Source organism: Ananas comosus, linkage group 1 (assembly GCF_001540865.1).
Source record: "Ananas comosus cultivar F153 linkage group 1, ASM154086v1, whole genome shotgun sequence".
NCBI lineage: Eukaryota > Viridiplantae > Streptophyta > Magnoliopsida > Poales > Bromeliaceae > Ananas > Ananas comosus.
The window spans coordinates 21,850,068-21,866,761 of NC_033621.1; the positions used below are offsets into that span (position 1 = coordinate 21,850,068).

General features: G+C 29.2%; 1 protein-coding gene across 1 annotated transcript; it reads right to left on the minus strand.

Annotated features, from left to right (window-relative positions):
• Positions 2,760 to 7,565, minus strand: LOC109724808 (protein trichome birefringence-like 33). The gene is made up of 6 exons (XM_020253769.1): positions 7,434 to 7,565; positions 7,145 to 7,320; positions 6,392 to 6,563; positions 4,192 to 4,391; positions 3,494 to 3,649; positions 2,760 to 3,114 (listed from the first exon to the last, which is right to left on the minus strand). The coding sequence occupies exons 1-6, from the start codon at positions 7,563 to 7,565 to the stop codon at positions 2,775 to 2,777; spliced, it is 1,176 nt and encodes a 391-aa protein (XP_020109358.1). The 3' UTR covers positions 2,760 to 2,774.

Consider the following 16,694-nt stretch of genomic DNA (forward strand, 5'->3'; position numbering starts at 1 on the left):
AAGAGAGAGAATATAAGTATTTTGATCCGTTTTTAAAAATTTAGTCGAAAACTGCAAAATCTGAAAAAGCAATCCGATTTTATAAAAACGCAAAAACAAATAAATTTTTTATTAAAAAGGCCTAAATATAATTATACATAATTTTAAAATTAAGAGCTAAATTATTGAATATGATTAATTTTATACAAGTTCCTTTATACACAGAAAATCATTAGTTTTGGGAATCGGTCTATATTTCAAGTATTTAATAATGTCTCCCGTATATATTGTATATTGTCTATTTTGATATTATTTGATTTCAGACTAATAGGCATTTAAAATTCTGAAATTTTATGAGTAGGCTTTTATCATATTCTTGATCATATTCAACAATTTAGATCTTAATTTTAGATTGTTTTTTTTTTAAAAAAAGATAGCATGCTCTCTGCTTCATTCATTTAAACAATATATTTAGCTACATAAAGTAAGGCAACAAATGCCTCAAGAAATAGAAAAAATTAAAAGAAAAAAGATCTAAAAAGAAAGGTACAGGAAGGTCATAATTTTAGAAATTTTTGAATTTCACACTTGTGTAGAATATGAATAATAATTCTATATTTACTAGTTTTTAAAAGCACAGGATTTTTTGTGTTTCAGCATTATTTTTATTACCAATTGGATGATCCACACAATTAGACAAAATTATAATCTAGACTATCTGAACTCTTTAAAAAATAAATTTTATTGCTTTTGAAATTTATTTTGAGTGGCATTAAGTAGTAACAGTGGTTTAATTAATCTGAGTGTTGGAATGACAAGAAAAAATCTTTCCTATTCGTTGTCTTATATTAGTATTGTCTTTATTCAAATATTATAATTTTTTCTCTCTATTTTTTTTTTTATTTTTCTCTGGCGCTAACCATTAATTCCAACCATCCAGTCTCACGCCATTTTGAACATGAGTCGCGCTAACCATTAATCCCAATCATCCAGCCTTACGTCATTTCAAATAAGACTCGGCCTTACATGGCCTTCCGTCACAAGACAGAATGCTGACCCATTTAACCCAACAATCTCCCCTCCAGCACCTGAACATATTTGTTCGTATGGAGGAATCGAACCGGTAACCTCTGATTCTGATACCACTTGTCGGATCGTTGGCGCTAACCATTAATCCCAAAAGCTTAAACTGTTAGAAATACGCAACCAATTTACTTAAAGCATACAGACACAGCACCCACGGATCTTTATTATGATTAGGCCCATCCAGTCTCACGTCATTTCGAACATGACTCGGCCCAACATGGCATTTCGTCATAGGGTCGGATGCTAACTCATTTAAGCCAACAATTTTAATATTAAAAATTCTACATAAATTTTTAAATAGAGACAAAATTAATACGTGGCAGTGGATCGAGAAGACCGGTTGATATTTTGTTATGTTCGAATTATCTTATTCTTCGTGAATCAGGTGGCATGCATGGAGCAGATTAATTAAGAACCTTTGGTGCGCTGCACGACTAGCTAATATTGCCTATTAGGTTGTAGCACATCAGCACATGTAGGCGACTACGACAAATAAGTCAATGGATGCAACCTAAAAAAAAAAAAAAAAACAAAACAAAACTTTAGGAGGTTCCCACTTATTAGCATTTTATTATTCAAACGAGAATTAAGTGCTCTGATTACGGTAGCTCGTATTGCGTATAATTAGTTAATGCTTTAAAACACACAAAAAAAAAAAAAAATCTATCTCCTCTACTCTAATACATAAAAAAATAATAAGAATTAAAATATAATTTACCATATTTTACAATTCTCGTGTTTAATTATTAAAAGTAGACAAAAAAAATCTTTTTTCCATACTCTAAAGGTATACAAAATTATATGCACACATGAGATCCAAACGATGGTTCAATCATAAGTTTGCTCACCGCCCGTTCCTGGAGCAAGTGGTAAATTAAGAGCTTGGTGGTTGGTACCTTCCTAATTCGAATCCTAGTTGATTCACATTTTCAACTAAATTTATTTTTAAATGAAATAAACGAAACGGGTAGTGTGCTATCTGTCTCTTAAAAAAAAAAAAAAATCATAACTTTGCTCAAGGAGAGGGATCTATTCAACTATTTGATAAAATTTAGAAGGGGTAAAGATTAAAATCAAAAGTTTAGATATCTATTTGTGAAATATTAAAATTTAAAGGATTTTTATGCATTTTTTGAACGAAATACGCACCCTCCTGTTCTAACTCCGCTGACGGAAAAAAAAAAATTCTATTTTGTTGCTATAATTAGAATTATGTAATTATGGGCTGTTTTATAACATAAGAATATCTTACAATATCTAGCAATATTTTATAAAACTCTTTTTCATTCTGTAACCCATTTTTTTAATGTGAAGAACTAAAGTGTCCGATTAAAAAGTATGTAAACTAATAATACATACTTAAATAAGTGACTCGTTTTATAAAAAGAGGTATATATCTTGTTTATTACCTGATAAGAGAGAAATTAATTTGTCACTTTATTATCATATAAATGATTAATGTGTTTAAGCAAAAAGTACATAAAACAAATCGCAACATAGAAATAGCAAAGGTTTATCTATTCTTCTAACCATAGTACCATATGCGAATCTACAAGAGACATATTTATTGTTAAGGTAAGCTTCAAATTGTAGAACATATATGTACACTTTGCGAATGTATAGTCGTATTGCAAGAGCTTGAGTTGTCGATCAGAGAACAAGTTCACGGAGCGTGATGATTAGGACATGAAAAAGAGAATGAAGATCAACTAAGGGGTCAAGAGCTTGGCATATAAGAGCTCATTCCAGGTATCATGGAGTCCCGGAAGGCACCAGTGGATGCAATCGGCGTAGCTCTTGGGGTTCGCGAGCTGTTCTGTCGTCGGAGGGGTCCACTGCTTCTTGTATATCTGCGGGTGCGCGTCCTTGCGGTATTCCGAGAGCTGCGTGATGTTGAGAATAGTGATCGGGACCGTTGTGGAGCTCAACGCCTCCGCAACGACCCGCATCATGCTTTTACTGCTGTCTTCTCCCCAGTACGTTGGGTCCTCGATCGGAGTCGTCTGGTTGAAGCAGTTCCCGTTAGGATCGCCTCCCCATTCTCGACTCCTGCCAAATGGTCACCATTTAGTATCTGTCTGGTCCGACTTTTATTTTTATTTCTGATTTTAGCTGCTGCTTCCTCTAGTAGAGGATATTCAGTGAATTGAGGAGTCTGGAAGCTAATAAGGCATCTCCGAATAAAAATAGAAACTTCAAATTAAAGCTTCTTAGTCTGAAGTACAACTAAAGTACAACTGATGCAATAGTTAAAAAAGACCATCAGTGTAATTTACCATTTATAAAAAAAGGAAAATGCTCCTGTTTAGGATTGACTACTTCACCTTAAACATGACACAATTAACATACAAATTATTTCTTTGAGCATCTAAAATTTATTTATAAATATTTAGATACAATCCTCATCTCCCACAAATTAGGAACTCACCTCCAATGAGTTGGTGACATGGTGGTGAAAAAGACCCTAGAATTGTGTGGGTCCATGTTCTCCTCCACCCATTCAACCATACTCTTCAATGCCAACTCATATGCATCCTCCCTCACCATCTCCATCACCTCCCTATCCCCTTCAAATTCCCCTCGCCTTAAAAATAAACAAACAAAAAAGGGGGTCAAATAGGCCATTTTTTTATTTATATATATATTACTTTTGTTGTAGTTCCTTGCATTGTGATGATGATTTATTTTAGTTATCTAATTAATTTAGAAATGTAGTAAAATTTAAAATAATCAAAACTTACGAAGATGTTAGTTGAAAAATAAATAAACAAACAAATAAATAAAGATAGGTTTCTATTTGCTTTTTCTTTTTTCTTTTTTCTTTTTTTTAAGTACCAAGAAAGAGACCCACCAAAGGGCAAAAGACTATTTCTTCGAATATAACATGTACTTTAATTTTGATAAAAGCTCTAGTTCAACTATATAACTAATGGAGATCAGTCCAATTAAAAGAGGTGTCAATTAATTTTTTTTAAAAAAAAAGTATAATTTCAAAATAATTTCAAAATGACCTACAATTTGGAGCATTCGGTGAATATAAAATAGTTATTTGATAGGTAAAGTTAAGTTTTTGAAGATAGACAGTTATTTCGTAGAATATCATAAGAAGATGATCGAGAGAGATACAGAATCTTTAAGGAGGCCCCGTTCATCCACCATAGGTAGGTGTTGAAGACAATGATGTGGGACCCCTTCCAGTGCCGCGCGTGAAAGTCGATGGACCATGGAAGAATGACCCGCTCTCCGATCCGGTGCGCCACCGCGTTATCTGAGTTTGACTCGACGAGAAATGGAGCCCAGTAGAATTCAATAGATGCATTGTAATCCTACGACACAACGTCCACACCAAAAAAGTGTTTATACAATTATATGTATCTTTCATTTTGACAAGAATGTTCGATTTGTACATTTGATATACTAAACCATCAATCGCTAGGTCAATCGGTTGATAACTTCAATTTGAATAAAACTGGTTCCCTACGGCTGCGTTTGGTTCGGGTATAAGTAAGAACTGCTAGTTCTAGGGATAGGTACAAGTTCAGGTATAAGCAGGAACTAGACCAATTTTGTGTTTGGATAAAAATTGGGTTGTTCCTAGGAATAAGGTAAATAGTGTTTGGATGATTAGATTGGAACAAGAGGAATAAATGTTATAATTTGAAATTAAAATTATATTATGTAATTAATTAACATAAAAAAATTACTTAAAAATAAATAAAAAATTAATTATTAACAATTAATTATAAATAATAATTAATAATAATAATTAATTATAAATAATAAATTATTAATAACGATTATCTAATTAATAATAATTATTATTATTATTAATTATTAATAAATAATAATAATTATTAATTATTCTTATTAATTAATTATAAATAATAAATTATTAATAACGATTATCTAATTAATAATAATAATAATTATTATTATTAATTATTATTAAATAATAATAATTATTAATTATTCTTATTAATTAATTATAAATAATAAATTAATAATAATTATTATCTAATTATTAATAAGTAATTATAAATAATAAATTATTTAATTATTTAATTATTAAAATAATAATTTAATATATTAATTAGATTAATTAATAATTTACTGCCATTAAAATTAAATTTAAATTTTAATTAATCTTGTTCTCATCAAGGAACAAGCTTGTTCCAGGAAACGGGTGGAACAGCAGTTCCAGCCTTATTCCAACTAGTTCCAGATTTTCGGAAACTACTGTTTCCGGAAGCCAAACATAGCGTTTGGGAACAAAGGGGGGAACAAGGACTTATTCCCCCCCTTGTTCTCCAACCAAACGCTACCTACTAGTTTAGCAGTTTCCTCTTAATTCTATTTATTATTATAATTATCATTCTGCCTATAAATTAAATTCAGCCATCCAATTGAAGTTCTCCAAGCCAGCATAGTAGTAAATAGTTGTAAAATATGTACGTGGATATAGCATTACTCCTTTGTATAGCAAATTATGGTAAGGATCCAATATTATCAGAAAACTAAGGACCTATTAAACTCAGATATAAGGTATAAATAATAGATTAAATGCCACATGAGAATTCTTTCTATAGCCTTTTTTTTTTTTTTTTTTTTTCTCATTTTGAAGTGTATAAGTAATATTGTTCAATTAATTAGAATGTCTTAGATTTTTTTTTTTCTCCTAATACGTGAGAAATTATTGTGTACAACTGGTATATAAGATACAATCCACACGGACCATATATATATATATAATGGTCAAGATCTTAAATTTAAAATCTAATTTAATACATGATATACAATCTAAGAATTATGCTAGATTACTACTGTGAAAGTATTTGATCAGGAAGAATATATATTTTCGCACCATTTTCGGCGATGGGTAATCCGAGTTGATAATCCACGTAAATTTTGATTTATGCTATTTGAACTTCTTATGTTTCAAATTTCACAATTTTATGACATTATTTGCCTCCTAATAGAGTCCTCTCAAATTCACTTTACTTCAAATTTTAAAATTTGGATACTCATTAAAAAAAAATTTGCATTTTTTAAAACACATATGAAAAATATATACAGTATAACTAAATTAAAAATATATAAAACTTATTTGAAGACAACTTAAAGTTAGAAAAAAAAAAATCAANTTTTTTTTTTTTTTTTTTTTTTTTTGCAACAAAACTAGAAGATTTGAAATAAGAACATTTATTTTTTAAGAGACTCCAAATTAAAGATGACTACAGTTAAAAATTAGAGCAGCAGCATAATTGAGGCTAAAAACTCTCTCTTGATCAGTCTCTCTTTGTTGTACGTTCTCTCATGATCAATGTACCTTGGCTTTAAAGACTGAGAGAGAGCCATTGGATTGGAAGGACTTGGCGTGCCAGGGGATGATGCGATGGAGGAGGCAAACCATGGAGAAGAACTGCCCGTGGTTCACCGAATCGCCGACGAACATCATGCGCTTGCCGCGAAGCATTTCCAGCACCGCGCTCGCGTCGAAGCTGCAAAGTTCAAGCCCGATGCTGTCAGAGGCGGCCCATCGCCGGCGTGGTTTAGGTGTTTTTCACGTCAGCATAGACAGTGGGTTGCAGTCCGGTCACCACCACTAGCTAGAGGGATATGGTGACGCTTTTATTGCAGCAATCTTTGAAGTCGGTCAGGGAGAAAACTGTAACACCTCAATAGTTCCACATCGGATAGAAAATTTATTCTGTTTATAATATATAAGGTCTACACACTAGTAATAATAGCTGAGCTTAAATATTTTGGGCAAGTGGTTTGGACCTAACAAGTTATTAATTAAAGTTTAACAAGTTATTAATTGAAGTTTCTATTCATTATTTCGATGAAAGATCAACAATCTCGATAATTCACGATTCTTATCGTTCACTTGATATATTAAAAATAACTTCTAAAACAAAAAACCAAAAATTCATTTTTATAAGAATTTTAAATACTCTCCGTCATATCTTAACAACGCGCGACATCAATTCGTAATCTCTATCATTAAAATTCAATTTATAAATACGGAGGCCTCCGTACTTATAACAGTACGACAGCTGAATTCGACAAATATTCGTACCTGGGCAGCGAGCAGCCGCGGGGCTGCCATCTCCAATGTTGGTATCCTCTGTCTGGCCGCCCGTAGGCCTGACACTTGAGCTGGTCGTATATGTAGGGGCAGTCTTCCTCGCCGTACAGCGGCCGCGCCGCCTCGTCGTAAACCCAAACCCCCTCGAAGATATTGCAGTACTCCATCTATTCAATGGCCTCAATATTGTTAGAATTACCATATCCACCTCCATGTATTCCCTTGCACGGCAATGTAATAATAAGCTAAACCATTTAAAAACACAAAAGAGAGAAGAAACCGTCTCCGGTTGATGCCGCGGGACGTCGGAGCTGAAGCTCCAGCCATGGAGGATGAACGTAAAGGCGGCGAAAGGGAGGACGACGGCGAAGGATAAGAGGATGAGGGAGGTGAAGGAGAGGAGGGGCTTCATTTTTTTTTTTTTTGGGGGAAGCCTTGTTAATTAATTTGGTGCTTCTTTCTTGGTTAGCTAATTAGAATCAAGCCCAGGCCAAACTACATTTAGAGTGTCTTCTTTGGTGCAAAGAGTAAAAGGCTATATTTAAGAGGAATGCTCCAATACACTAGGTAAAACAAATTTAATCGTTCATATTTTAAGGGCGAGATTGACTTTTGCATAGTGGTTATCTGCTCAACAGGTTACCATTCATAAGGATAATATGGAAAAAAAAAATACAAACTAATTACCAAATTTGATCAACCTTATACAAATATTTGTTTTCTTATTTAATTTTGTTAATTACCAAATTAGATATTGCTAATTTGATAAGTAATAAACCTTTATAAATTGAATTTAAAATTTAATTTGAACTTAAACTTTATAATTGTGTACATTAAATTCAAATTTAATTTTTATTTTTATTTTCAGAATGAAAAAATTTATGTTTAAATGAATAGTATATTTCAATTCAAATTGTTAATTTGATATATTAAAATGACACGAAATTTAGTTTCTTTTTACAGAGGAAAAAGGACGATCATTTGAAATTTTTGGAAAGACATATTTGTGATGATAAAATTGATACTTCACTTATCTTCTGTTAAAACAATAAAAAGCGAGCTAATGGTAACAAACAAAATGAGCAAATATAAATATCACTGAACTTTAGAAGGAATAAATATGAAAATTTGAACTTTGTAGGGACATCTACTATTTCACATGTTGAGAGGGAGCTGTATGAAATTAATCTTTTTTTTTTATTGGAGAAAATATATAACGACCTCTGAACTTTATAAAAATCTGAATTTTCAATTTTTGCCATTATATTTTTTTAAAAAAAGTTTATTAGATAGTTTAAAATTTCTCTTCTTATTTACACAATTGTTTTATTCGGATGTCATATGCATAATTTTATAAGATTTCGAAAATATAATTTGACCATTATAGTCGAAGAATAAGTTATAAATCGAACTTTAAATTTTATCGCTTTTTTTACATGTTAGAGTATAAAAAATACTTTCAATATTTTTTTCTATACTGTGAAGCTTTATAAAGCTAGATGTGATATATATGAACAAAATAATTGTGTAATTAATAACTTTAATGAAAGTGAGAGATTTATTGAACCATTGGATAAAATTTAGGAGGCCCAATTGTTAAAATTAAAAGTTTATGTGTCTATTTTGCAAAAGAGCTAAAGTTTAGTAGGTTTCTATATATAATTTTTTTTTTTTTTTTTTTTTTCTTTTTTACACAAAATAAAATATAACTGTAGAAATTTTAAATTTAAGACCTGGATTATTGTCGTTTTTCCCCGGGCAAAATGCCTAATATTAAATCTGAGCAATAATACACAAAATATTTGTATGCAAAAAATTATGATTTTTGGAAACTGGTCTATATTTAAAGTATTTAATTTTGTGTCTTTCTTGAAAATTTATATATCATCGACTTTAATATCACCTGATTTTTAAAAAACAAAAATTTAAAATTTTAAAATTCTGAGTGGGCTTTTACATATTCTTGATCACATTCAACATTTTAAATCTTAATTTTAAAAACTTAATGTTTGAATTTGTCAATACTGATCGGATGAAGAGCATTATTAGATATGATTTAGAATATTTGAATTATTCTGAAAATTAAATTTTATTAATTTAAAATTTATTTTGAATTGCATCAGGCAGCATCGAAATAGGCAGTTCAAATTAAATTTGGAATTTTTTGCAGGTTTTCTTCTAAGGTTTGACTTCTATTGTCATGTTTCATAATATTTACAAGTTTGGGGATGTTTCGTTCTTTGAAAAAATATAAAAAAAAAGTTTAAGAATTTTTTTTGATTTTTTTTTTTTTTTGTTTTTAGTTTGTCCGGTTCTAAAAAAACTAGCTTTTTGAAAATTTTATAGAAGCTAGCGTTTTCGCTTTCCTAAAAAATTCGAAAACCGAAAATATTAATTTGTCATAAATTTTGATTTTTTTTTCAAAAAAACTAATTTTGTTTGAAACTACACGGATATAATACAGCAACTGAAAAAATAAAAGAAAAAACTTCAAATACCATCCTGTGGTTTCACATTTTTTTACTGTGGTTTAAAGTGTATCAATTTAGTACCCTGTGGTTTTATTTTTCTCTTTTTATTATTTGATCCACTAATTTTTTTTCGTTAAATCAATTACAAAGTTAAAACTAAAAGATACTAAAGTGAATATTCGATAAACTTAAGTGGGTATCTGAAGTTTTTTATATATAATGTAACGAAATATTAACGGAGAAGTTGACGAAAAGAAAAAAAATAAAACCACAGTGTATTAACTTGATACACTTTAAACCACAGGGTACTTAAGTGAGAAAGTGCGAAACCACATAGATGATATTTGAAGTTTACCCAAAAAAAAAGAACTAGTTTTTTATAAAAAAAAATTTCTCAAGATTCTTTTTTCTTCCTTTTCCGACGAACCAAACACTCCCAAAACTTCTATGAGGAGCTCTCAAATGACGCCAGAGGCCCCCTGATCAGGGACGGCGCTAGGACTCGATCACGAGGGGAGCCAAAATACATGCAAATCAAAATTTTAACAAATAAAGAAGATTTATCTAATCAAACTTTTGATGGAGAAATAAATATTTTATTTATATTATTTCACTCAAATAATTTTAAAATTTACTAAATTTAATAATAATTCAGTCAATGATTTAATATTTTAATTTTTAGTAAATACAATTGTGACAATTAGTTGACAAAATTATTAACTTTAATATAATCTTTAATTTAATTAAATAAAAAGATTATCTAAAATAATTAGAAGTTATGAAGGTTTTAAATAAAAAATAAAAATAAATTCAGAGTTGAGGCGCCAAAATTTTTTTTTAAAAATAGGTCAGTCAATATATTTTTGCAATTAAATAAAAATATATTATTTAAATTTTTTATATGTGAAGGACTATTACGCAAATTATGAAAAGTCTGAGGGGCCATAGCTCCTCTCAGCCTCATGGCTCCGTCCCTGCCCCTTGATCTACCGCTACGTATTAATTTTGCCTACATCTAATAATTTACTATTTTTTAATATTAAAAATTAAAAAATTTAAAACTTGCAAAAAAAAAAAAAATAATTATTGAATAAAAATAAAAATGATACTTGGTGACAGATCAGAACGTCCAAGGAGGCTTCATATTCTCTCCCATTACACTTTCATCTTCTTCCTCGCAAACTTTTTCTCTCTCTCTCCCCCTCTCCGGTCTAAGTTTTTCCCAAGTTTGGCTGCAGGTTAGGCATAAGGTATTTGACGTTATGCTGACTATGAAAGGAGAGGAGTAGAAATTGAGGGCGTGTTTGGCTCGCTTCTTTTTCACCCTGAAATCGAAATTGGAATGGATGAATTCGTTTGTGGGTGTTTAATACGCGGGAGTTCCATTCCGATTCCGATTTTCAAGTGAAAGGGAAATTCCTTAATCACCTCTTTTCTTAATTCGGTCTAGAAAGTCGTATTGGAAATTGAATCCGGATAGAATGAATATTTATTCGGATTAAATATATTTTTTCAACTTTTTTAATTAAAATATGAGTTAAAATTTAAAAATTAAATATATAATTTTAAATTTTTAATTTGAACTTAAATTAAAAATTAAAATTGAATCAAGTATTTCGAATCTAACCTATGAATTTGAATTTAAATTAAATTTTAACTTATATAAAGTTTTATTCGAATTTTATTTCAAACTTAATTAAATTTATAGATTCAAATTAAAATTTAAATTATAATTTTAAGTTTGAATTTGAATAAAATCAAATTTTAGTTTCATATTTTGAATTATCCACTCAACTTCAAACTTTAATTTTTTTAAAAAAATAGATTTAAAATTTGGACATTATTTCAAAATTTTAATGTAAATTTTTAATATTTAATTTGAATTTAAATTAATATATTATAAATATAATGTTAATATTTTAATTTGATTATGTTTTTTATATCCACCTGAACCAAACACTGACAATGGGAATGATTTATTCCGATTCCGATTCAGGTGATGAACCAAACAGAATTAGGTAGTGAGTCATTCCGATTCCGATTCCAGCTTATTTTGATTCCGATTCCGATTTCGACTCCAACTTCGAACCAAACACGCCCTGAGTTTCTCTTCTCTCTTATTAACGTTCACGCTTCGGGGGCGTTTGGATAGACGAATCTATAGATCCAACGTAAGTCAAGTGCAGTGGTGTTTGAGTTTTCCTGAAGTGTGATTATTTTGTTGTTGTTTGTTTTGATGTAACTCGTACAGTCTGAAAGTTTAATTCAATTATTTCTTCTGTTTGTTTTTATGTAACTTGGTCCTGATGAAATTAATTTTTTGAGTTTTATTGTTTGTTTTGATTTAAGTAAGTGAATTCCGTTATCTCCTAAATATAGTGATAAATTTATCCTAAAAAATTAATTAAATATTAAAATCTAAACTCTACTTTACAATGGGTTAGAATTATCTCTTTACAATGGGTTAAGATTACCTTTAAAATAATAATGGAGAGTTTAATAATTTAATACATTAGATTTTGTAGGATAAATTTATCACTATATTTAGGAGATAACGAGAACCACTTATTTACATCAAACAAATAATGGAACTCGAAAAAACTAATTTTACCAGCACCAAGTTACATCAAAATAAATAGAAGAAGTAATTGAATTTAACTTCAGACTGTACGAGTTATCTCCTAAATATAGTGATAAACTTATCGTTATAAATTTAATTTATTATATAATTAAATTTTTTATTATTGTTTAAAGATAATCCTAACTTATTATAAATAAGATAATTCTAACCCATTATAAAGTAAATAGAATTTAGATTTTATTATTTAATAAATTTTTTAGAGGGGGTTGTGTGTGGCGGAAGTCGAGTTTGGCATTTTAGAGGAGAAAGTCGAGAATAGGTGAAGTAAAGGTCTAGCGTAACTTCAGTTACACTATATTTTTGACTTAGATCAAAACAAATAATGGAAGTGATGGAACTTGACTTCCATCCCTTCACTTACACTAAAACAAACGGACCTATTTGGTTCAACGTAAAATCATAAAAAATAATTTTCGGTAGAAAAGATAATTCGATGGAATTTTTTTTTTTTTTTATACATTTTGTAGTTTTGTAGTATTTGGTTTGTAGGAATATATATATATATATATATATATATATATATATATATTCTTAATTGGCAGCCCTTCGATCATTAGGCAAATGATATCGAAAAATCACAAAATTTATTTTCTAGGTACTTCAAATACTCTAGATCAACTCTTACGGAGGCAGCGATCGTCGATTCGAAAAGTCGAACATTCAAAACAAAGTGGAGCACGGAGAGCTCCGTGCTTCCAAGCATACCAGCAAACTCTATATATATATATATTATATTATATATATATATATTATATATATATAGAGAGTAGGGTACTGTGCTATTAGGAGCTTAGCAGCCTTGTGCTCCTAAGTTCTTAACCGCTCATCAAATTTGATGGGTGTGTTAGGGTGAATGAGAGAAGAGAAATTGGAGAGGAAATTCAAAGATAAGAGAAATGAGAACCAATTTCTCCAATTACTCTTTCTTTTTCACCCTAACCACCATCAAATTTGATTGGGCGGTTAAGAACGTAGGAGCCACAAGGGTGCTGTGCTCCTAATAGCACAGTTAGCCTACTCTATATATATATATATATAATATATATATATATTCCTAAAACAACATACTACAAAACTACAAATGTATAAAAAAAAAAAAAAATTCATCGAATTATCTTTTCTACCGAAAATTATTTTTTATGATTTTACGTTGAACCAAATAGGTCCTTTTGTTTTAGTGTAAGTGAAGGGATGGAAGTTAAGTTCCATCACTTCCATTATTGTTTTGATCTAAGAAAAATATAGTGTAACTGAAGTACGCTAGACCTTACTTCACCTATTCTGACTTTCTCCTTAAAATGCCAAACTCGACTTCCGCCCACACAACCCCTCTAAAATTATTAAATAATAAAATCTAAATTCTATTTACTTATTAATGGTTTAGAATTATCTTATTTATAATAAGTTAGGATTATCTTTAACAATAATAAAATTTAATTATATATAAGTTAAATTTATCACTATATTAGGAGATAACGGAATTCACTTACTTAAATCAAAACAAACAATAAAACTCAAAAAATTAATTTCATCAGGACCAAGTTACATAAAACAACAGAAGAAATAATTGAATTAACTTTCAGACTGTACGAGTTTTACATCAAACAAACAACAACAAATAATCACACTCAGGAAAAACTCAAACCACTGCCTTGACTTACGTTGGATCTATAGATTCGTCTATCCAACGCCCCCCGAAAGAGTGAACGGTTAATAAGAGAGAAGAGAAACTCAGGGCGTGTTTGGTTCGAAGTTGGAGTCGAATCGGAATCGGAATCAAATAAGCTGGAATCGGAATCGGAATGCTCACTACCTAATTCTGTTTTGGTTCATCACCTGAATCGGAATCGGAATAAATCATTCCATTGTCAGTGTTTGGTTCAGGTGGATATAAAAAAATAATCAAATTAAAATATTAACATTTATATTATTAATATATTAATTTAATTCAATTAATATTAAAATTTACATAATAATTTTGAAATAATGTCCAAATTTTAAATCTATTTTTTTAAAATTAAGTTTGAAGTTGAGTGGATAATTCAAAATATGAACTAAATTTGATTTTATTAAATTCAAACTTAAATATAATTATAATTTAATTTTGATTTGATCTATAAATTTAATTAAGTTTGAAATAAAAATTCGAATAAAACTTTATATAAGTTTTAAAATTTAATTTAATTCAAATTCATAGGTTAGATTCGAAATACTTGATTCAATTTTTAATTTTAATTTAGTTCAAATTAAAATTTAAATTATATATTTAATTTTTAAATTTTTAACTCACTTATTTTAATTAAAAAGTTTGAAAAAATATATTTAATCCGAATAAATATTCATTCTATCCGGATTCAATTTCCATACGACTTTTCTAGACCGAATTAAGAAAAGAGGTGATTAAGGAATTTCCCTTTCACTTGAAAATCGGAATCGGAATGGAACTCGCCGGTATTAAACACCACAAAACGAATTCATCCATTCCAATTTCGATTTCAGGGTGAAAAGAGCGAGCCAAACACGCCCTTCATTCTACTCCTCTCCTTTCATAGTAGTCATAACGTCAAAATACCTTATGCCTACCTGCAGGCCAAACTTGGGGAAAAACTTAGGACCGTGAGAGGGGGAGAGAGAGAGAAAAAGTTTGCGAGGGAAGGATGAAAGTGTTAATGGTGAGATATGAAGCCTCCTTGGACGTTCTGATCTGTACAAGTATCATTTTTATTTTATTCTAAATTATTTTTTTTTTTTCTTGAAGTTTTTAATATTTTAATTTTTAATTATTAAAAATAGTAAATTATTAGATGTAGGCAAAATTATACGTAGCTAGGATGTCAAGGGCGAGGGCGGAGCCATGAGGCTGAGAGGAGCTATGGCCCCTCAGACTTTTCAATAATTTGCGTAATAGTCCTTCAATATAAAAAATTTAGATAATATATTTTTATTTAATTGCAAAAATATATTGACTGACCTATTTTTAAAAAAATTTTGGCGCCTCAACTCTGAATTTTTTATTTTTTATTTAAACCTTCATAACTTCTAATTATTTTAGATAATCTTTTTATTTTAATCTAATTAAAGATTATATTAAAGTTAATAATTTTGTCAACTAATTGTACAATTGTATTTACTAAAATTAAATATATTAAATCATTGACTGAATTATTATTAAATTAGTAAATTTTAAAATTATTTGTGTGTGAAATAATATAAATAATATTTATTTCTCCATCAAAGTTTGATTGGATAAATCTTCTTTATTTGTTAAAATTTTGATTTGCATGTATTTTGGTCCCCTCAGTGATCGGGTCCTAGCGCGCGTCCCTGATCAGGGGGCCTCTGGCGTCATTTGAGAGCTCCTCATAGAAGTTTTGGGAGTGTTTGGTTCGTCGTGAAAAGGAAGAAAAGAATCTTGAGAAATTTTTTTTTAAAAAATAGTTCTTTTTTTTTGGGTAAACTTCAAATATCATCTATGTGGTTTCGCACTTTCTCACTAAGATACCTGTGGTTTAAAGTGTTAAGTTAATATCATTGTGGTTTTATTTTTTTCTTTTCGTCAACTTCTCCGTTAATATTTCGTTACATTATATATAAAAACTTCAGGATACCACTTAGTTTATCGAATATTCACTTTGTATCTTTTAGTTTTAACTTTGTAATTGATTTAACGAAAAAAAAATTAGTGGATCAAATAATAAGAGAAAATAAAACACAGGGTACTAAATTGATACACTTTAAACCACAGTTAAAAAAATGTGAACCACAGGATGGTATTTGAAGTTTTTTCTTTTATTTTTTCAGTTGCTGTATATATCCGTGTAGTTTCAAACAAATTATTTTTTTTGAAAAAAAAATCAAAATTTATGAAAATTAATATTTTCGGTTTTCGAATTTTTTAGGAAAGCGAAACGCTAGCTTCTATAAAATTTTCAAAAAGCTAGTTTTTTTAGAACCGGACAAACTAAAACAAAAAAAAAAAAAATCAAAAAAAATTCTTTAACTTTTTTTTTTATATTTTTCAAAGAACGAACATCCCCAAATTGTGCATATTATTATGAAACATGACAATAGAAGTCAAACCTTAGAAGAAACCTGGCAAAAAATTCCAAATTTAATTTGAACTGCCTATTTCGATGCTGCCTGATGCAATTCAAAATAAATTTTAATTAATAAATTTAATTTTCAGAATAATTCAAATATTCTAAATCATATCTAATAATGCTCCTTCATCGATCAGTATTGACAAATTCAAACATTAAGTATTTTAAAATTAAGATTTAAAATGGTTGAATGTGATCAAGAATATGTAAACCACTCAGAATTTTTAATTTTAAATTTTTGTTTTTTAAAAATCAGGGGTGATATTAAAGTCGATGGAATATAAATTTTCAAGAAAGACACAAACTTAATACTTTAAATAGACCAGTTT